Genomic DNA, 22,380 nt, shown 5'->3' on the forward strand with positions numbered 1-22,380 from the left:
GCCCAAGTTTTTAAAACCTATTCGAAGATGCCGGATAGAAAGTTAGTACCTTGATCAGTCTGTACTATCTTTGGCAGCCCGAATGTAGAAAAGTACTTGATCAGAGCCTTAACTACAGACTGCGATGTTATTTTTCTAAGCAGTATAGCTTTGGAGTAATGTGTAGCTAACCACATCATCGTTAGCAAGAACTCATTGCCACTCTTCGTCTTGGGTAACGGACCCACACAGTCAACCAGGACATGCTCAAAAGCTTCGCCTATAGCGGGGATAGGATGAAGAGGCAGCCACGTAGTAACCTGGTTTGACTTTCCAACCATTTGACACGTGTGACATGTACGGCAGAACTGTGATACGTCCTTCTTTAAAGCTGGCCAGAAAAAGTGTCTCAACACATGGTCATAGGTTTTTGTTACACCTAAATGACCTGACCACGCATGATCATGAGCCACTGTCTGTCGATGTCTTACAGGAATGACCACTTGAACCACCACACTGGACTCACTGTCAAGTTCTGAGTGGGACCTCCACTTCCTCAGGAGCAACCCATCCTCAACAGCGTACATCACATCTTTGTTTTTTTCTGGATGTGGACTCTCAGGTGCAGCATAGCACTTTGACAAACTACTGTCAGCTCTCTGTGCCTCAGTAAGGCTGTCACGAGTCATACATAAAGATGTTGCATCATACAATGTCTCCTTCAACATGGGCTTATTGGTATTCTCTGTTTTCTGAACAGTAGGGCATGTGTTCTCATGTAGACTTTCAACAAACACAGTGTCTGATAAGTTGACTACATTACCCAACTTTCGGGCCTGCGTACGAGTGACTGCGCATACTGGGAACACGTCAGGGAAGATCCGCCCGAGGTCACCTGACTGCAAGACATCTAGTTTGTCCAAGACCTCCAGAATAGGCTTAACCTTTCCCCCAGCAATGTCAATCCCTAAAAGAAGCGTAACACCTCGCATGGGTAGTGATGGCCAGACACCAATAACAAAATGACTGCTCACCAGATTACAGGTGAGGTTAACATGATGTAACAGTACTGAGATGTACTCCATCCCAATCCCCTGAAGTAAAACATTCGCGCCCCATGATAACTCCTCATTGAACGGTAACACATTACCCAAGATGAATGACTGCGCAGCTCTGGTATCACAGAGTATACGCAGTGGGTGTTTTTCTACTGAGCCAAGAGAAACATAGCCATTGGGCACGAAAGGATCATAAGAAGAAACCAAGCTGTCATTAACCCCAACAGGTTCGGCAACTAAATGACACAACTCATTCGGAGAAGATTCAGCTTTGCCATCTTTGTTTTTTAACAAAGGACAGTTGGCAATCAAGTGATCGGTCTTATAGCACTTATGACAGTGACGATTGGCAGGAGGAGGTGACGACACCCGACCTGTCTGAGAGAGGTGTTTAAAACCGATCTTGGTTCTGTCCTGTTTTTCAAAAGAATCCTTCTTTTCAAAGTGTCGCTTTTGAGTGACTACAAACTGGTCTATCAACAAAGCAGCCTCTGATATTTTAGAAACCTTCTGGTTATTCAGATAGGTAGCCAACTGCTCTGATAGTTTTTAAATTTCTCATCAACATTAAATCACACACAGACTTAAAATCAGTGGCCGCACTAGCCCTCAGCCAACGCTTAAAAAGAGTGTTTTTCAGCTGCAAACTCGACAAACGTTTCCTCTGGAGCTTTCCTATGCTGCCGAAAATGTTGTCGGTATGCCTCAGAACAAAGACTATAAGTGCGCAAGACAGTCTCTTTTAAAACCAGATAATTAAGACTGTCACTCAGAGGCATTTTATTCATTACATCAACTTGCTTTGTAGCAAGGGTGCCCAAGCCTCTTCTGGCCATTTGAACGCTGTGGCTACTCTTTCAAAGGACTCAAAATACTGGTCCACCTCCGACTCACGGAACTCTGGGACCAGAGAAATTTGTCTGCTGGCATCGAACACTTTAGATGAAGAGCGATCACTTTGAGTTAACGTAAGCTTTTTCAGCTCAATTTGTAATGCATATTTAGCCTCCAACTTTAGCCTCCAATTTGTACATAGCCTGTTTGTTTTGATACTCAATTTCCCTTTCTCTCTCCTCGCTCTCTAGCTTCAACCAAGCCAGATACACCGTTAACCGAGGAGACGTACTGCGGGACCCTTCCAAAGACAACATTCTACTATAGGTGGCAGGGTTTTCTCCTTCTCATCAGGAGGAGTTTGCTTCACTGCCAGAGAAGTCAATGGACGCTCTCCCTCTACTTCCATAGACACACCCATTTTGTTTAACAGCACTATGACGGCTTCTCTTAACTGAACCCATATGCTTCCAATAGAGAGCTCAGCTCCAAAGTGAGCACCGATTTCACAGAATTCTGCTTTCCTACACGGATCCAGCCCCTCTAATGTGGGTCTGGCCAAAAAATCTTTGACAGTGAAACCTGCAGCCATTTTAGTGTTAGATCTGCTCCTTACATTTTCTAAAGTCACCAAGCACCAAATACGGTAGGACCTAAACTACACAAGCCGCCCTACACTCTGCTACAAAACCAAGTCAGACCTACTCAAAAAACTACTTAAGACAAAACTATTAAAAAAAATTGTTTTTAAAATTTCCCAGCCTTTCACCACTGCACTCCAACTGTCTTGACTGGACCTCACAAATCCCGGACGACCCCCCATTATGTTATGCCCTCCTCTGATGGTCAGGCACCCAGTGCAACATAATACAGCGAGGTTGTGAATGAAGGAGGCAGGACAACCAATGTTACTATTTAACAAGAATTTATTTACAAAAAACAAAACTAACATCTCCACGGGACACAGCACACGGACACACATAGACCCCAACCCCCTGAGCTATGCACTGGCCACTAAAGAAAAGAGCCCCAAAAGGAACTAAATCCTTATTCCCAAAAATAACCCCAAAAATTACCCTAAAGCAACAGGCACCGTAGTGCCCCCATAAAAATACAAGGGTTAGTGCCAGCACTCTAACTAGTGTGTCTAACAGGGTTGACTACGTGAGGTGGGAAACACGGTGTATACCTGCAGGTGTTTACCTAAGTGCCCTACCTCTTCGCTCTGGCCCTTCTAAAGGAGAGAAGAAAACAACAAAATTAGAATGACATATCAAAAAAGACAAAAAGATGGTTGTGGTGGGGTTTCGTTTTTCTTAAGGACAGGAGACAGTGTAAAATACAAGATATTTATTTGTCCATTCAAGTCATGTTTAGGTTGAGTAGCAGTACAATAATATCATCCACAGGTTGAGTATGAGTCCAATAACATTATCGATGATATTGACAGACAGACAGGTTCAACAAACAGACAAGTTCAACAAATACTTATCTAACCATGATGAGAGCTCTGGGGACGATGAAAAAGTCCTCCGGTGTGTTGTTGCAGAGTACTCTGGGTACAGGAAAAACTTCAAGTACCAACTAAAAAATGGATCACATCTCTTTTTATACCCTAAAGGTGTGACTAGGGGGAGGTATTAACCTCGGCCCATCTGCTTTCGACCAGTTCTTTACGGGCTTTCAGTTGGTACGTCATGACCTCCAGACGTTACCAAAAATATCAAGTCGACAGTTTCACAAAAGTATTTGATGACATAATATAATCAGTCATGCAAACCCTGTGAGGATCTGCTGCAGACATTCTTTGGATGACCCTGTGCAGAAACATACATTCTAATTTCAGGTATAGCATATGATATGATCTGGCTAGCTGCTTCTGTTAGTGTCTAACTTCTTCCAAGGATACCCGCAGTCATGCAAGCATTTCCAAATATGGTCTAACAGGAATTATTTTCATGCAGCGTCTTCATGACCTTGAGACATCCTGGGGCCACCTTCACAAGAGCTGAATAATGTGACACACACAACAACCCAGATCTTTGGTTCAACTAAATGATATTATTTTGTTATATTATTGTATTATTTTATTATATTAAAAACTTTCCACCACATGGTCAAAGAGCAAAACTAACAAAACTAGGCTAACAAGGCTGAGAAACAAGATAACAAAGGTAAACTGCAAAATCAACACAAGCAAAAAATGAGAGCTGCCACCTCTCACCACAGAGCAAACAACTGAACTTATATGAGAGACCAGAGGAGAGATGATTGGTGAATCCTTGATTGATGAGGAACTGGTTCCAGCTGTGAAGGCCTCGGTTGATCACACAGATGAAACCTATTGAGAGGGACTGATCCAGTGAACACAAACACAAACCAAGGGGAAACAACATAAACAAACATAACATATTTCCACCCATAACATTCACATTCATGAACAAATTTCTACAGACAGAACAATGACAAAAATGATGTTGGACTGTACAGTTTTGTTTGTGCTGCAGAAATTATTAAGTTCATTAATGCTCCTTCATTGTAGATTTACTAAACCACACCTGCGATCCTATTCTGTGGCATTCACTTTGGAAATTTGTCTCACTGCCCTGACTGGCATAATATAGCATTTTCAATCAATTTGCATATATGGGTATGGGCGTGTGGCGAACAGATGACCTGTCCAAGGTGTATCTCACCTCACCCACTGGCCTTAATAGACTTAAAGGTACAGTTTGAGGCAGAACTGTAAAGTCCTTCGGAGTGAATAAAACTGCTGTTGGCTGAATTGTGTGCCATAGAGTGAGTGGGAGAAAAAAAACTAGCTGAGATTCAAGAGAGATATGTTCACAAGTGCTGTCGAATAAATCTGAACAGCAGTTCTTCAATAGTGTAAAGGTCAAGCAACACATTTCTAGCAAATGAGATGGTATCATTATCAATCTATTCTATCCTGAAAGCCATTTCCAGAAATCTTAATTTGTAATGCTGAATGAACAGTCCAATCTGATGCATGGACTGAAAAGTGTGTTGTCTACATGCATTGTGGAACAGTTTCCTGTTGAAGCCACAGTGAAGGTGAGCTCTGCGTTTCCCCTGTAGAGACTTTCTTTCACTACTATTTTCTAAAGCGGAGTTGTTCCCCTTTATGTGGTTCAGACAAGGGTGGGATTTTCTTCCTGCTTGAATAATCTTCTTTTTCCTGTCATCATTTGGCCATTTTGTTCTTTTTAGTTTGCTTGAAGTAAGCTGCTGCTTCTGCTGCTGCTGGCATTTAGGAGTTGTGATTCATGCTTGACTTCATAATGAAGCCCAGAATAAGACATTTTTCAGGAATAAATTGTTAAAGAGACACAGAAACAAATTTTGAAGTGGCACAGAAAAGCAACTACTTGATGATACATAACCAGAAGAAATTTATTTATTTGCACGTGTTGTTTTCTAATTGTTAACCGTTGTGAGCTACTCAGCTGCGGAGGCAACTTTGCTGACTATACAGATGTGATCTTCATTATCTAAATGCTGTTGTTCTACTTTAAAATTAATTATTACTGCATTAAGGTTAATTACAGACCCCTTTTCAAGATCACATAATCATGAAGCTCATGAAGGTATCAAGCATTATACAGTAGCATCATATCATGACTGTCTGACTGCCCTCTCTGCTCCTGTCCATCTTCTCTCTTGCTGTTTTCATACACTCCTCTAGTTCATGTCTAACATGACAAATAGAGCCTGCCTTGATGTCATTTGAATGGCATAGGAAGGGCGGGGGGTTTGCTCAAACAATATGTCAAGATTGTCGTATATATTAGCCCTTAGTTGAGGGAAAAGGGATGCAGGGAAGACAGTTTATGAGCAGGCTCGACAAAATGGATGAATGGAAGGACGGTGGGGCTTGCTGTGGGTTGGACAGTGTTTCCGTCTCTAAACTCCACCTTGTACACACAGGAAACCCCTTCCAGTGGTTGCACACGGCACCTAGTGCTACAAGGCTGCAGCACGACACATGAACGTAGCCTGTGATGTAGGATGATGATGACAAGAGAGAGGAGGAGGCAAGGGGGGAGGGGGAGATGGCATGCGGAGTGGGGGAGTGAGCGAGCGAGGGAGAGGGAAAGGGCAGCCAGAATTGGAGTGAGTGAGAGGGTGAAAATAACAGGGAGCGCAGCATCTCTTGAGTGCATTTGGCTTGCGGCAGCTCAGGAGGCAGGAAGGCAGAGTTGAGGTGGGGAGAGTAGCATCACCTCACTGAAGGGCACGACAACACACACCCCTCTCTCTCTGTATTCCTGTCTCTCTCTCTTTCTTTCTCTCTCCGTCTTTCTCCTCTCAGACACACATTTGCATGTCACACATGCATTCGTGAGGAGGCGTGAGGCTCAGGAGGAACCCCACCACACACACCACTGTTTTGCTGGCTGAGCAGTGCTTTGGAGAGCTGTCTCTTGAAGACTGGACCAGAGCTTATCCATCGCTTCATCCATTCTTTTGTTTCTACTTTTCATTCCTCCTACCCAGGAGCTGTTTCACCCGTCCGTTCACACATCGGACTGATCTACTCTCTCTCTCATTCGTCTAACCTCTGCTTTCTCTGGTCCTAGCTCTGCCTGTCTCTGCTCTTAATCCATCCACAGCCAAGATCTGAAGACTGACATTTGCAGAACAGCCAAGCGACCTCCTGAGATATCAACCTTTCCACTGCAATCATGAACTTCCTCCGTCGCCGTCTTTCGGACAGCAGCTTCATGTCCAACCTGCCTAATGGCTACATGACAGATCTACAGAGGCCTGACCCATCTCCTCCTGCTGTCCCGACTGCCTCCTCACTTTCCCAGCAAGGTGCAGCCCCAACCACGACGTCTGGCCCTGCCCTGTCCCCAACCAAAGCTCCAGCACCAACCCAGGCACCAGCCAGCTCCCCTGCATCTCAGGAGCGGCGTTCTAGCCAGCAGGCACAGCAGCCTCAACAGACCCAGTCCTCCACCTCCTCCGGTGGGTCTTCTGGCTTCTTCAGCTCCTTCAGCTCCATCACCAATGTGGTGAAGCAGACAGCTGCATCTGCTGCTGGCTTTGTGGAGCAGTCAGCTCCATCTCCCTCTCTCTCTAAGAAGTTCAAGATCCTGTTGGTCATCGATGAGCCCCAGCATGAGTGGTGAGTGTTCAAATGCTAATTAGTTCAATGATCCACTGGGTTTTATCCAAATGACTGATGGGAAGCTGAAGCAGTCGATGGCAATGCTAACTGGCTCACAGTCAGAGTTTTGTGGATGCTGGACAGATTTGCAAAAAAAATGTTAATTTGCAAGCCAAGCAATGAGCACATTTTTTTGCGAGCATTGGCCTAATGCTGATAATGTAATTGATTTGAACCTTTTTAGTTGAAATTTGAAAGGAGCTTTGGCATCCATTGGTCTAATTTTGAGGATTTTTTTTTGTTTACGATCTGAATCTTTGTATTAAGCCTTGCTCTTCCTCTCATCGAATCTGCTCCCAAAATAGAAACAGCTCTGTTAATCTGAGTAGACGGACAGCTTTTCTCTGGGGTTTGGATTCACACATCCCACCACCCAATGCTGTCAGTTACCTATGATTTTTTTGCTGTTGTCGTTTTTTTATCCTCATTACCAACATTTCTATGCATGAGACTTAAGAGAAATTGCTTCCAATCCTTCAGTTGACTTGAAGGCTATTATTCTTATGCTATCTACTCGGATATCATATGCTGGCATACAAGTGAATGTGAACAAAACATCACCAACTATTAGAGAAATTTAAACTCGCCAGCTGTGAAATAATATTCCCATCCAGCATGGATTTTTTCTGTTCCCTGTTCCTGCAAATCCCATTTACAGGCAATAAAGATTTTCTATGTGGATGGTGAGGATGGATTTTACAGTCGTTCACTGCAACCATTATCTGTTTGTTGCTTTATCTCACCAGCTACTGGATGGCTATGCAATAAATTGGTGGCAGTACAATGCAATTCTGACCTTTTGAGTGTAATGGACGTTCATGAATGTTGTTGGATGGCACTTATTGGTTGTATCCTGCATAAAACTGTTCATTGTTGCACCAAATACATGATGAAAAGCTTTGCAAAACAAATGAGGAGGTAGACTTTCATTAGAGGGTGTTGCAGAGTCTAAAATCATGAATAGAATGTTAAGTGTTAAAGCCAACAGGGATGAGATTTCCCACATGGGCTTAAGAGTCAAAAGACAGCTGTTTAAACTGCATCTGATAATGAAGACTGTGATGGTCAAAAGGTCCACAACAGGGGAAAGAGTGACCCTGGAGTTGAGATTGGTTTGTCAGCTCTCCACAGATTTGGGGGTGTTAACCATGTTACCGCTTTCAGTTATGAAAGTTAAATGTATCTTGATGGCAACATGTCAATGCCAAAAGACTGTCAACCATGACACTATAAATCAGTATTGCTGACATCTGCTCTGGTGTAAATGGGTGCTGTGGAACGTGGATGAATTGATGTCTGAGCTACAAACACTGAAACATTCATGAAATGGAGTGACTTGTTTTCACTGTTCGTGTGGCTCAGGATTATCTTTAAAATCACGTGCTATTCTTGTATGAGTGCTGATATTCCACTTCACTAGACTAACTGAATGTCAATGGCAGCTCTGCATTATGGTAATACTGAATCTCTTGCTGTGAGTGGTTTGGTGATTCAGGGTTGAATCGCTGTCACCATCGTGATGTGACTGTGAGCCCAAAAAGAGCTTTAATGAATGGCTTTTAAAAAATCATGTAATGACCACACATGAGAATAACATCCATATCTGGTTATAATATGCTTCATAGACATTGATTGTGGAAAAGAGGTGAAGAAGCGTGTATAGGCAGGATGGTACGGGTGGAGAAAAGTGTTTCAGCTAAAATGAAAGGAAAAATGTACAAAACTGTGGTGAGACCAGCGATGTTTGGTCTATAGACAGTGTCACTGAAGAAAAGAAAAGACACAGAGCTAGAGGTAGCAGAGATGAAGATACTGAGGTTCTGTTTGGGAGTGACCAGGATGGATAGGACCAGGAAATGAGTGCATCAGAGGGACAGCACATGTTAGAGGTTTTGGAGATAAGGTCAGCGAGGCTAGACTGAGATGGCTTGGACATGTCCAGAGGAGAGATGGTGAATATGTTGATAGAAGGATGCTGATTTTTGAACTGCCAGGCAGGAGGCCTAGAGGAAGACCAAAGAGGAGGTTTATGGATGCAGTGAAAGAGGACATGAAGGTAGTTGGTGTGAGAGAAGAGGATGCAGAAGACAGGGTTAGATGGAGGCAACTGATTCACTGTGGCGACCCCTGAGGGGAAAAGCCAAAAGGAAAAGAAGAAGAAGACATTGATTATTTTACAGCATGCTGTGAAATCTGAATTCAGGTAGATTATTAGTGCTTAGAGGTTTTCGAGTTTACCCCCAGCTCCATTTGACAAATACATTGCCAAGTGAAAATTGTAGCACATAACCAGAAAAAAACATATCAAACCCTACATAATAACTGCCTTTTACAGCCTTGTATTTTTCTTATTACAGCATACAGACCGCTGTTGAATACTCCATTACCCATGACAGTCATTTTATCTGATTTGAATCCACCAATAAATAAGTAGTTTGTCCTATTGGACCCACTATGATTTTGTACAGTAGGGTAATGGTTGAAATTTGTGACACGCAACAAATTTCAATGCAGAGCCACTCTGCATGACTACTTATTTATATTTTAAAGCACTTTGCACACCAAACATATGTCCGTAAATAATGTCATATATTAATATATTGATGGACAATTGTGGAGGAATAAGGCACATGTCAAAGTTAACTGCTAATACTAATATTCAAAAATAATTAATTCTTTTATTCATTTACTCATTCGTCTTCTTTATCCACTTCTTCTCTTGCTGGTCATGGGGCTTGCTGGAGCCTATCCCAGCTGACTTACGGGTGAGAGGCGGAGTTCATTCCGAGTGTGATGCCAGTGCACTGTGGAGCCATACAAAAGACCAATAACCACTCAGGCACACACTCACACCTAGGTGCAATTCACCTGAAGTTAATGTTTTTTGGAGGCGGGAGGAAGCTGTATAACCCGGAGAGAACCCATGCAGACACAAGGAGAACAGATAAACTCTGCACAGATCATTGACCACTGATAAGCAATATACTACGGAAAATTTAAATAAAAAAGTGAAGATTTAAGTTTAGTTGAAAAATGTATTTTATGGGAAATCATGTAATTATAATAACACATTTGTTAAAGTATCAATGAAATTTTACTCTTTAATTTCTATTCAAATGGAGATGACTTTCAAATGTTATTTGTTTGATGGCAACAAATTGACTTGACATTAAACTTCTGATGAATGAACGAAAGACGTATTTTTGCTGGGAAAAAAAAGGGATGTCATGAGTATTTGAATGAATCATTTCATTTTGAATGACTTCAATTAAATATCTTGTTAATCATTAGTCATGACTGAATTGTTTCCTGGTAACATGCAGTGTAAGCTGTCATTAATACAGATAGATATTGTTTCATTCCTGCTTAAAATTATGCTCCAAGAATTCACCTCTGAATATCAAAATAGGAGCTAATTAGCTGTTGAATGTTCAATAAATAGGTCTACTGCACTTGAATGCACCATTGGGTAGATTATTTTTTAACAGATTTTCACATTTCTAAACATTATTTCTCTAAACAAAGCTGAAGTGTGATGCGGGGAAGAAGAAAGTGCAAGACCTGAGATGATCTGTGGCTAGAGACCACCATCTTGGCTGGAGCCAATATGGAAATGAATTTTATAAAATCTGAAGGGTTTGTAACATTGTTGTTCACCCATGTTGTCTGTGAACAATATTTCTTTCTGAGGGCTTATCATGAATTTTTATTATTCTTTGGGAGAGACCAGACAGAGCTTCCTTTAAAACATTTTGCCATTTTCTTATAAATGCTATTGATTTTTTTTTCACTCAGCAAATAGTGTGACTGAATGCTCACACACAAATAATAATGTAGAAAACAGCAAATTACTCTGGGAATTCCTTCTCTCTGATGATTCTGTATGACGTTCCCATCAGGGCTGTATTATGATTAATCAAAAATTAATGGACATACTTGTCTTTTTGACAGCATTGGTACATCCACACAGAAAACAAATTGATGATAGCATCAGGCTGAAGCCAAACTTCAGATGCCTCATTTATTATAAAACTTTAATCCATTATGCTTGAGTCCTTTGATTTTGATTGAAAACTCTAATAAACATTATTTTCTGGTTTTTATAACTACTTTGGTTTTAATACACTAAATCCATAAATCCATCTAATCATGTTTAAACAGATAAAACTATCATTAAATGTGCATTAGTCATGCTTTGTCAATTGAGGGAAACTAGTCACAACCTTACTTTATCCCTGGCTTCCTCTTTATACCAGCTGGCAGTTGTGTCAGCCACTCCAGGTATCATCGGTTTGCATTGACAACTCATTCTCTGAGCTTACTGTGCCACTAAAAGAGATCCTGTGTTTTGCGTGCTTGATGTAGGCCTTACATAACAGACCCTAGTCCTCTGAGCCCTGTCAAGGTGATGTTAACACAGAGGGGAGAGTTGAATAAGATGGAGGGAGAAAATGAGGGAATCTCTCTTCATTGCTTTCACCTTCTTTATAGGCTCACCCTCTCTCCATGGGTTTTCTTTCTGTCTCTCCTATCTGTGCTGCCACTCAGACTACAGAGAAAGTACTCTGGGTTCACGATGTGATACAGTAATGAGAATAGACATGGTGATTCAGCACTTTGAGCCCAAGGGCCACATCTGCTCCCTTTCCTTTGCTCTGTATCTGTCTCCATCTTTTGTAATGTTTGTCTTTTCCAAATCACTTTTTGAACATATGGGATAATACACTTACCTCCATTTTGAAAAAATATCCTCAGTCTGTTTTCATGTTGACTTTTTGGTATGACTCATTTTGCTGGTGTGACAAAAAGTATGATGTTGACTGTATCCCTCAGATACACAGGTCTTGATGCTGAATGCCACTTAGTTGTCCTGCAGTTAAAATCCTAGCTTAAACTGCAGCTTTGTATTTGAAACCCATGTTAGTACAAGCAAACCTTGGTTTTCAAACGCTTTAAACATCAAACAAATCGGAATTCGACCAAAAAATTTGGAATTTTTTGTCTCAGAAGTCGAACAAAATTTGGAAGTCGAAATCGAAACGAACGCCTTTGTGGGGCGACCAAGGCTCAGTGGTATCACGGTTCGTCCTATGATTCAAGATCGGCGGTTTGATACCAACTCCCGCCAAGTCATTTGTCATTGTGTCCTTGGGCAAGTCACTTTACTCTCCTTGCCTCCAGTGGTATGTGAATGTGTGTGATTGTTCCGGTGGTGGTCGGAGGGGCCGTAGGCGCAGATAGGCAGCCACGCCTCCGTCAGTTTATCCCAGGGCAGCTGTGACTACACACGTAGTCTACCATCAAAAATTAATGGACATACTTGTTGTTCGGTCTCTAGACCAAACAACAAGTATGAATGAATAATTATAAATCGAATGTAAAGCGTCTTTGAGTGTCCAGAAAAGCGCTATATAAATCTCAGCCATCATTATTATTATTATTATTATTATTATTATTATTATTATTATTATTATTATTATTATTATTATTATTATTATTATTATCATTATTATTATTATTTCTCGCCACCAAGCTTTCTACAGATCTACAAAAACATAATGCAGCTCCGTTTGGCCTTCTCTGTACTTCTCTATCAACATCCTCAAAAGCAAATACTGCATCTGTAGTACTCTTTTTTGACATGAAACCATACTGCTCACAAATGCTCACTTCTGCCCTTAGTCTAGCTTCCACTACTCTTTCCCATAACTTAATTGTATGGCTCATCAACTTTATTAATAGTTTCCACAATTCTGCACATCTCCCTTGTTCTTAAAAATGGGCACCAGCACACTCCTCCTCCATTCCTTGGGCATCTTCTCACTATCTAAGATCTTGTTGAACAACCCAGTCAGAAACTCTACTGCCACCTCTCCTAGACACCTCCATACCTCTACAGGTATATCATCAGGACCGACTGCCTTTCCACTCTTCATCCTCCTCCTGACTAATATTTGCTACTTCCTGGTCCACAGCAGTCACTGCTTCTAGTCTTTGTTCTCTCTCATTTTCCACGTTCATCAACTCTTCAAAGTACTCTTTCCATCTTCCCATCACACTACTGGCCCCTGTCAATAGACTTCCATCCCTATCCTTAATCACCCTAACCTGCTGCACGTCCTTCCCATCTCTGTCTCTCTGTCTTGCCAACCTGTATAGATCAGTCTCTCCCTCCTTACTATCCAACCTAGCATACAAGTCATCATAAGCCCCTTGTTTGGCCTTTGCTACCTCTACCTTCACCTTACGCTGCATCTCCCTGTACTCCTGTCTACTCTCCTCAGTCCTCTCAGTGTCCCACTTCTTCTTAGCTAACCCCTGTCTCTGTATACACTCCTATACCTCCTCATTCCACCACCAAGTGTCCTTATCTACTTCCTTTCTAGATGACATACCAAGTACTCTCCTACCTGTTTCCCTGATCACATTAGCTGTAGTTGTCCAGTCATCTGGATGCACCTCCTGACCACCCAGAGCCTGTCTTAACTCCTTCCTAAAAGTCATGCAACACTCTTCCTTTTTCAGCTTCCATCAGAGATGTGTACCTAAAAAGGTATAAAAGTGAAAATTTGACCTTGACCTAGTTTTTCAAGGTCAAGGTTGTGATCTAATTTTCATCCCTGTGCCTCCCTGAATATAATGCCTTTTGTTTTGTATTTCTATCTTATCCCGTTCCTGAGATATGTGCAAAAAAATGTACAAAAGTTGAAAATTGACCTTGACCTAGATTTGTCAAGTTCAAGGTCATCATCTCATTTTCATCCCCTTTGACGCCTGAGTAATGTAGTTTTTGTTTCATCTTTCTATCTACAACGGTTGCGAAGACATTTGGTGAATGGGCGGACAGACGGACACACAAACATAGGCAGTCTGAGGCCCCGTCCACACGATGACAGATTTTTTTAAAACGCAACTTTTTTGTTGCGTTAACGCCTTCCATCCACATGACAATGCAGATATCCGGAACGAAAACGCAACTTTTCAAAAACTCTGGCCAAGGTGGATTTTTTGAAAAATACTGGGTCTGTGTTGTCGTGTGGACGGTGTATCCGCAACTTTAAAAAAACTCTGACGTCTTGCCTGCGACGAAAACCTCTGTGACGTCATTTTTATGGGCCCGTGTGTTGTGACAACAAAATACGGAGGATTCCTATTGGATAAAATTTGACTCAATACTGCCACCACATGGTTTGGCATGCTTATAGCCATCTTCGAAAACGCACTGCTGCGTTTATGTGTGGACAGAGATTTTTTTGGAAACGATGTTGTGTGGTCGCGAATTGTTTTCGATGCGTTTTAAAAACTTGCGTTTTTAAAAAAATCCGTCATCGTGTGGACGAGGCCTGAGATTGCAACATCCCGCGACACCCCTGAATTCAAAATTTTACCCTGACTTACTTTCATAGGTCAGGGTCATTTAGTAAAAGACCCATGATCCAACGTGTAACTGGTGCATTCTATTTGTCATGAGGTTTTAGAGATGTGTACCTGAAATGGTATAAAAGTGAAAATGTGACCTTGACCTAGTTTTTCAAAGTCAAGTTGTGATGTAATTTTTATCCTCTCGCCTCCCTGAATATAACAACCTTTGTTTTGTCTTCCTATCTTATCCGGTTCCTGAGATATGTGCAAAAATATCTCAGGGTAGACAAGGCAGTCGGAAACTGCAACACCCCACGACACCCCTGAATTGAAAATTTTACCATGGCCTACTTATATAGATAAAAGCACTAGCTTTGATCAATGGTTTAGTCACACTGACCTTCTCCCTCGTCTTTCTATCTTATCCAGTCCCTGAGTGTACAAAAGTCGAAATTTGACCTTGATCTAGTTGTCCCAAGGTCAAGATCATCATCTCATTTTCATCCCCTTTGCCGCTTTCAATTTCAACCTACTGTAGTTTGCAGCCTAGCCTTGCCGACAATGTTTTTGATGTGGTTCTGACCTTAAATTTTTTCAGTAAAGCCAAAAAACCTTGATGAAGGTTATTTGCTAGTATCGTTTTCCAATTTTCATCTGTCACACGGAGGTATGAGATGGCACCATATGCTCGTTCAGACGAATCACAGAACACATGAATTTCATACCTGGATCCTGGTCGGTCAGCACCCAGTGGCACATAACACCTTGGCATTTGCACCTTTTCAATCTCCGACAGTTCTGACTCCCATGACATCCACCGCTCCACTAGCTCTGCCGGATGGATTGGTTCATCCCAGTCCCTCTTGGTGTGCCACAGGTCCTGGACTAGTACCTTAGCTCTTGTTGTGAATGGGAGAATATAGCCGAGTGGGTCATATTGGCTGGCTAGGGTCCGGTATATGCGGCGTAGTGTGGGGGTCTCTGCGCTCAAAGCAGAGCGGTGTCGGTACCCCAGGGTATCTGGAATGCAGCTCCATCTCAGTCCTAGAGTGGATTCCTGCGGGTCAGTTCCAGATTGGGAGAGCCATAAATCGGTACTGTTCAACCTAGCTTCTGGTGGGAGATGCTGCACAACTTCTGCAGCATTACTAGCCCACTGGCGCACTTCAAAGCCTCCCTTGGCCAGGATACAGCGGATTTTGTCCAGGACGGCTTTGGCTTCGGCTATATAGGGTATGCTCTGGAGGCAATTGTCGACATAGAATGCCTTCTCTACAGTGTTCAGGATTTCGGGGCTACTGTCTGGATGCTCTCTGGCATGCTTTTGGAGAACATATATTGTGCAGCAGGGGCCGCAAGTGGTGCCAAAGGGGAGTACATGCCATTCATAGACAGTGGGAGCAGCATCTTTCACCTCTCTCCATATGAAACGCAGCAGTGGTGTGTCTGGCGGCAGCAGGCGTATCTGGTGGAACATGGACTTGATGTCCCCGCTGATGGCAGTAGAATGCTGCCGGAAACGGATGAGGACACCAAGCAAGGAGGGACCCAGGGTTGGGCCATTCGGTCATTACCCAAAGCTCACGATCATTAGTGAACATGGGATAGCAGATTGACGGGTACATCAAGAGCTTTGCCTTTTGACTCATCTCCTTGTTCACCATGACTGCATCACTGCCACACCAATCCATATGTCAATCTTATGTTTCATCTTCCCCTCACTCATAAACAAGATCTCAGGATATTTGAACTCCTCCACTTGAGGAAAATACTCTCCAATGACCTGGAGAGGGCATACCACTTTTACTGTTCTATCCCCAAACACTGTTAACAGAACTGGTGATAAAAGGCAGCCCTGCCAAAGTCCAATATTCATCTGTAAAAGTTTTGACTTACTGCTCGCAATGCAAACCAGTCTCCAGTTTTGGTCATATAGGGATCAGACAGTCCATAGCAAAGGGCCGCGAAACGCCCATACTCCAGGAGCACTCCCCACAAGATACTATAAGGGATGCAGTCAAACACCTTCTCCAGAACCACAAAGTATATATGAACTGGTTGGGAAAACTCCCACGAACACCCGAGCGTGAGTGTAGAACTGGTCTACTTTTCAGCGACTGGAACGACCGCATTGTTCCTCCTGAATCTAAGGTCTAATCCTTCTTTCCAGTACCCTGGAATAGACTTTCCTCAGGAGGCTGAGGAGTGTCATACCGCTATAGTTGGAATACAACCTCTGGTCCCCTTTCTTGAAAAGGGGGACCACCACCCCTTTCTGCCAATCCAGAGGTACTGTCCCCAACTTCCGTGTGATGATACAGAGACATTTCAACCAAGACAATCCTTGCACATCTAGAGCCTTGAAGTACTCATGGCAAATCTGAACCACCCTCCAGTGCCCTGACACTGAGGAGATTGGCAATGACTTTGGTGAATTCAGAAATAGACCAGAAATAGACAGACAAACACCCATTCACTCACAGTCATACCTACAGTCAATTTATAGTGACCATGGTTTTGGTGGTGGGAGAAAGCCAGAGAGAACCTGCACAGACATGGGGAGAACATGAAAACGTTGCAAATTATTAATCCCACACCTTGACCCAAAGGTCACGAGCATAGATGGATAGGTATTTCAAATTATTTGAGGTAGATTAAATTAATAATTTAATTTATTAATCGTGACCTTTGGGTCAAGGTGTGAGATTTATGTTCTCCCCACGTCAGTGTGCATTCCCTCCAGTTCCTCCAGCTTCCTCCCACACTCTAAAAGGTTATCCTAAAATTGCTAGAAATGATAAGCAGGCATAAAACATTTTGAACTCTGAATATCTATCTTGATCTATTTTTATTTATTCAATGTAATTTATTTAATTACTTAGTCTATTTGCATTTATTTGTGTAGCAAGCTGACATGAATAAAAGAATAAAGTAAAATTAAATACATTCGAAAATCCATTTTTTGTGCTGAACTGAGTTAGACAGGAAATTTATAATTTATCGATTGCATGAGTCACAGTTGACGTTGACATAACATTTGAATTTTTCATTTTCATGAAAAAGATTGAGTATAACTTAATCCAGGCAGATCCAACTCGTGGTTGGTTTGTAATGGACAACAAAAAAATTCAGTTTACTTTGGAGGATTTGTTAATAAATTTTCTTTCAGCTTCTCTGTGCAGACTGTGTTTAATATTTTGTGGTAAAAATCATCATTGACGCGAGAAAAGTGATTTAGATTGGTGCGTTGACTGAATTATATGCATAATATGCATTTTCTAATTTGTTTGATATTCCACTCTGTCGAGGAACCTCTCAATACCCAGCAAGTGTTTACCGCCAGGGGAGCAGCCTATTAGTGAATGGAAATGTGAGGCACTGCTGCGTATACTGAATGATTAATAACCAACTTTAAGAGAAGCTTTTTAACCTGAGACATAGTCAAAAATGGTACGAGAAACACTTAGCTTTTTAGCTAATCAAATTGGACAGTGCAGAAAAACTCCCCTCTTCATAGTATGTATGCAAATTATTTTTTTCCCTCTTTTTCAACACTCTCTCATCTGTGGTAGAAATTTTGTCAGGACAAACACTGATTGCTTGTACGATCTTTAATTAAATCCTGAACAGGTTGAAGGGTGGGTTAGCATGTCCTTGAAGCTGGTCAAATCACCATGGAAACCAATGCTGCACAAATAACATTGCTGCCCTTTCTATGATTCTTGAGTTGAAGATGTTATTTACAATAGAGATTCTCTACTTAAGCAATCTGTAATGGAATTATACACACCTTAAGAGCTTTTTCAAGGTGCAACCAACTTGAAGCAACAAAAAATAAATGGTTGTTGAAAGCTCATCTTTTGGTAAAATAAAATATATTTTCAAATTTACTCAATTATTAATTTCCTTCCGGCATTTCTGTCATTTGTCATCTGCAATAGTGTGGTTTTTACTGTAATTAAAAAAAACAAAAAATATATCATGAATCATGAATATTCACACTAGTCTTTCCCTTTGTTAAAGTAAAAACAGAGTAAGGCTACATACTAAATTTAATTTCATGCCTTATGTTCGGGTTTTTTAACAGAACAGATTGATATGAGAGTTGATATCTATTTTTATTAGACTTTTTGTTTTGATTGGTTTCTTGACCCTTGTAGTCAGTGTTAAACAGTAAAATGAATAAAAACCAAAACCTAACCTGCCACTGCTGCACTGCTGGTACAGGAGTAATTGGCAGAGATCTGGTGAGATTGAACATTCAAGATAAAATTTTATCTTGTGGCTTTTACTTCCTTACAGCAAGAACAAGCAAAAAAAGTTGCAAAGGCTGTGGACCAGAAGATACATGTTTATATCGCTGACATAATCTGGTATATTGATCTATTGTCTTATCTTAACCTTATATTGTAAACTAGCTAGCGGGAACCTGTGGAAATTCCACGATAAAACAATAATATCAGACTTTGTTTTCTTTTTTTTCTTTGCCGTCACAAGAAAACAAACTGCTGTCTCCAACAAAGTCGTAACGGCTCTGTGTGTGGGACGGATGAACGCGAAGGCCGCTTCCGAGTTACGGTCCGGCCGTCCGGGTAGACGCTGGCTTCGTGAGTTCGGTCCTGATGAATAAATCATCAGGGTTCCCCACAAGACAACGTGAGGTCTGTTACAATCAAAGAATATAAACCGCTATGTTTGATGAAGCCAAAATGACCCCGTAGGTAAGGGACATGGACAAATGTGAAGACCAGAGCTAACTCGGCTAGTGGCCTGAACGTCCGGGTAGAAGCCGGAAGCGTGACAGCGTGAGGTTTTCAAGTGAGCTTATTCAAATATATAGGCAGGGATTATTAAAATTGTAAATCAACAGATCAGTATACCAGTCAATGTCAGCAATTCCACTTTTTTAAATTTAGTCTTGTATGCGCACTGCTGCTTGTCTTTGGTCCTCTTGAACAGCTTTGAATGAGGAGGCACCAATAATTAGTATGTAATCACCAGATCAATTCTCTTGGGATGCACCTTTTTGAAGCTACTTATTAGAGCTGTGACTCTTTTACTCTTATATTAATATAACATATTTGGATCTATATATATAGTTTGTAAATCACTGGAAACCTTTTCTCTTTTATCAGCTCAGAAAAATTGTAGTTGATGAAGCAGTTGTGAGACTTCTTGTAGCTAATTGACAAAGGAATGACCTTGACCAGCAACTGTTTACTAGTGAAGCCACATAAAAACAATTGCTTCTGGGAAAAGCCATTTGGAAAAACTATAAAAGCAGTGGAATTTTATTGGTGGCATCCATATTATTACTAATGACCTCTGTGAAGAGGTCATATTGTGAATAGTTTCTTTGTCTGATTGTATGCACAATTATAGAAAAGCTACAGCTTAATTTTTATGACACTTGTTAAATAAGACGAAGACAAACCTGTTAAAATTTAGAGATGATCTCAATCATGGTTCAGATTAGCAGATAATTTTACGCTTTCAATATTGGGATTTGGTTGTGAACTGGGGTCCTTGTTCCTGGTATGAGAGGAGTGTGCTGAATGAGCTAGACTATTCAAGAAGACAATAATTGATGGTTCTGTCAAAAAAATAATTATTTTTGCTGCAATAGCAATCCACCTGCAGTGAAATAAAAATTATAGCAAATATAACAAAATAAAAGAAATTACAGACACACAAAATCTCTGTGGATAACTCCACAATGGTGGGTCATACACGATGACTGTGAGGTGATGAGCCTTCAGTTACCCACAAACATATTGTAATATAATTCCAATAGTTAAGCAATAATGAAGTGTGCATGAAATGACTGCACTTGAAAATTTTAATATAGCAAAAGAGAACACTGTTAGCATTGATGGGCGGATGAGCTGTTTGAGTGCTCTTCCATTGGAATTTGTGTTGCATGTCTTGCTGAGTCCTCCGCAGCATACCAGAGATAAAACTGTTATTATGCATGAAGCATACGGAAACATAGGAGGGCCATAAAGGAGCTCAATATGCACCGCAATCTCTGGTGGAATACTCCACTGTTGCTATAGCAACAAGTGATTCTCTTCAACAATATTTTTAATTTATGGTCTAGAAGAGTAATTCATGTTATCACAAGCAACCGCTTACATACAAGTGTTCTGCACAAATGGCACAAATAAATTTTGTGTCAGAGGTCACAGATGTTTTGTCTCCATCTTCTCGCATCACACAGCATTGTCTTACAGTCTCTTGATGACGCAGCAGGATAGCCAATTGATTTCAATTATTCAAACTGCAATGCTCTATTAGAAACACTGATAGTGGTTCAATTCTTATTCAGCACATTCTTTTATATAGTCTGTTATTATCCTACGTACCATTTTATAATGACTGGGGACTCTATGTCATCTCATAATAATTATTTGCCTGAAATCCGAGTTGGAACTCTCCCAAAGTTAACTACATGCATTAAACTGTATGAATGCAGATGACAGTTTATTTTCATGTTAAGAGTAAGGCTTTTGAAATCAAGGTGTAAATTTTTGTAACACAAATAGCAAAAATATTGCCAAAAATGAGACGTAAACCTCAAATAAATATCTTTTGTCCCACTTTGGTTTTATTGAAACAAAAGAGCCACAGAAATCACTACACTGGAAGTAGCATCACAAAAACAGTGCACGCATGGCACGCACGCATGCACACGCACACACACACAAACCCACATACACACAGATACTGACTACCACAAACAGCAGTCACACACTGGCACATAAATACCAACAGTCAAATGATGTACAATGCTGCACCCTTTAAATATTGACACACATTAATTATTCATTTATGCCTAATTACAGTTTCTAGGCATGGCTTTTCTTCATGATTTATCACAGACTCAGTGATATCTGCAGTGAAGTAATGGTAGAAGAGACAGAAGTAGCATGATAGATAGGGCATAATATTGTTATTATCCATAGGAACAAATTTAAAAAGAAACCTCCTCCTTACTGTGACCATATTGAGCGACCATATCTTCAAAATGGCAACGACAAAGTTGTATTTTTCATCACGTACACCCACAGATCCAAACAGATAAATAAAAACTATGAAAAGAGACACATGGTCCACCTCTTCTTTCCTTGTTGCTATGGAAATATACTAATTGTGTTTTATCTGAAAGGTATGCAAACAATATGAGCCATATTGTTAACAAAATTATTGCCTGGTTTCAATCTGTGCTCATTGTGCAGCAGGAATATAATGAACTGAATTGATGAGGAAATGTTTTCCATTATCTTAATGGCTTGGTCAAATGTTTATCAAGTACAGTACATAATAATAAAAAGAATAATGGTACAGCTGTCCTAGATACGTTGTTAGAACAGTAGTTTAGTGTGGCTACATGGTGGATGTTGCTGATGCAGCAGACATGTGACATGGAAAGGGTTATATCTGGACCACTCAGACATTTCAGTTGATCTAAGAAAAAAATCTGAGAGAAAGGTCCAGTTTGAAAATGGATAAACATTACAGATTCTCTCACGTCCTGCTTACATTCTTGCTGTACATATGAGTGGTTCTTATGAGACCCTCTTTTCCTTGTGGCTACCAACTTTTGCCATTAAATCAGTAATTGCGCTGAAAGAACACATAATTTGATCTTCTCTGCAGCACTGCAATTCAATAAGCTGACTTGGCAAGGGTGTGTTCCCCCAAGCCAGACTTTTGTGTACTCAAAGCTCTGTACAGATCAACAAAGCACTCACCTAATGCATATACCTAGAGGTAGTAGGGTGTATGATTCAGTGCAGACCTTAGGGATTCCAAAACAAATTCTCCAGATTTCCTCTAGTGAGAAGTAAATGGACAAGCCTGTCAGAAATCTGTATCTCTTTTGTCTGCGAGCTGTGAAGAGAGGAGGTTCGGCCTTTGTTTGTCCTCCATTAAGCTGTGGAATCAAATGCA

General features: G+C 41.0%; 1 protein-coding gene across 1 annotated transcript in view; it reads left to right on the plus strand.

The window, feature by feature from the left end:
- Window positions 1-6,117: 6,117 nt before the first annotated feature.
- Window positions 6,118-22,380, plus strand: part of syn2b (synapsin IIb) — a 78,561-nt gene continuing 62,298 nt past the window's right edge. Inside the window, exon 1 of the mRNA XM_068316302.1 lies at window positions 6,118-7,023. Coding sequence (XP_068172403.1) covers window positions 6,578-7,023 — 446 coding nt within the window. The 5' untranslated portion in view covers window positions 6,118-6,577. The remainder of the gene's footprint in view (window positions 7,024-22,380) is intronic.

This window comes from Antennarius striatus, chromosome 5 (assembly GCF_040054535.1).
Source record: "Antennarius striatus isolate MH-2024 chromosome 5, ASM4005453v1, whole genome shotgun sequence".
NCBI lineage: Eukaryota > Metazoa > Chordata > Actinopteri > Lophiiformes > Antennariidae > Antennarius > Antennarius striatus.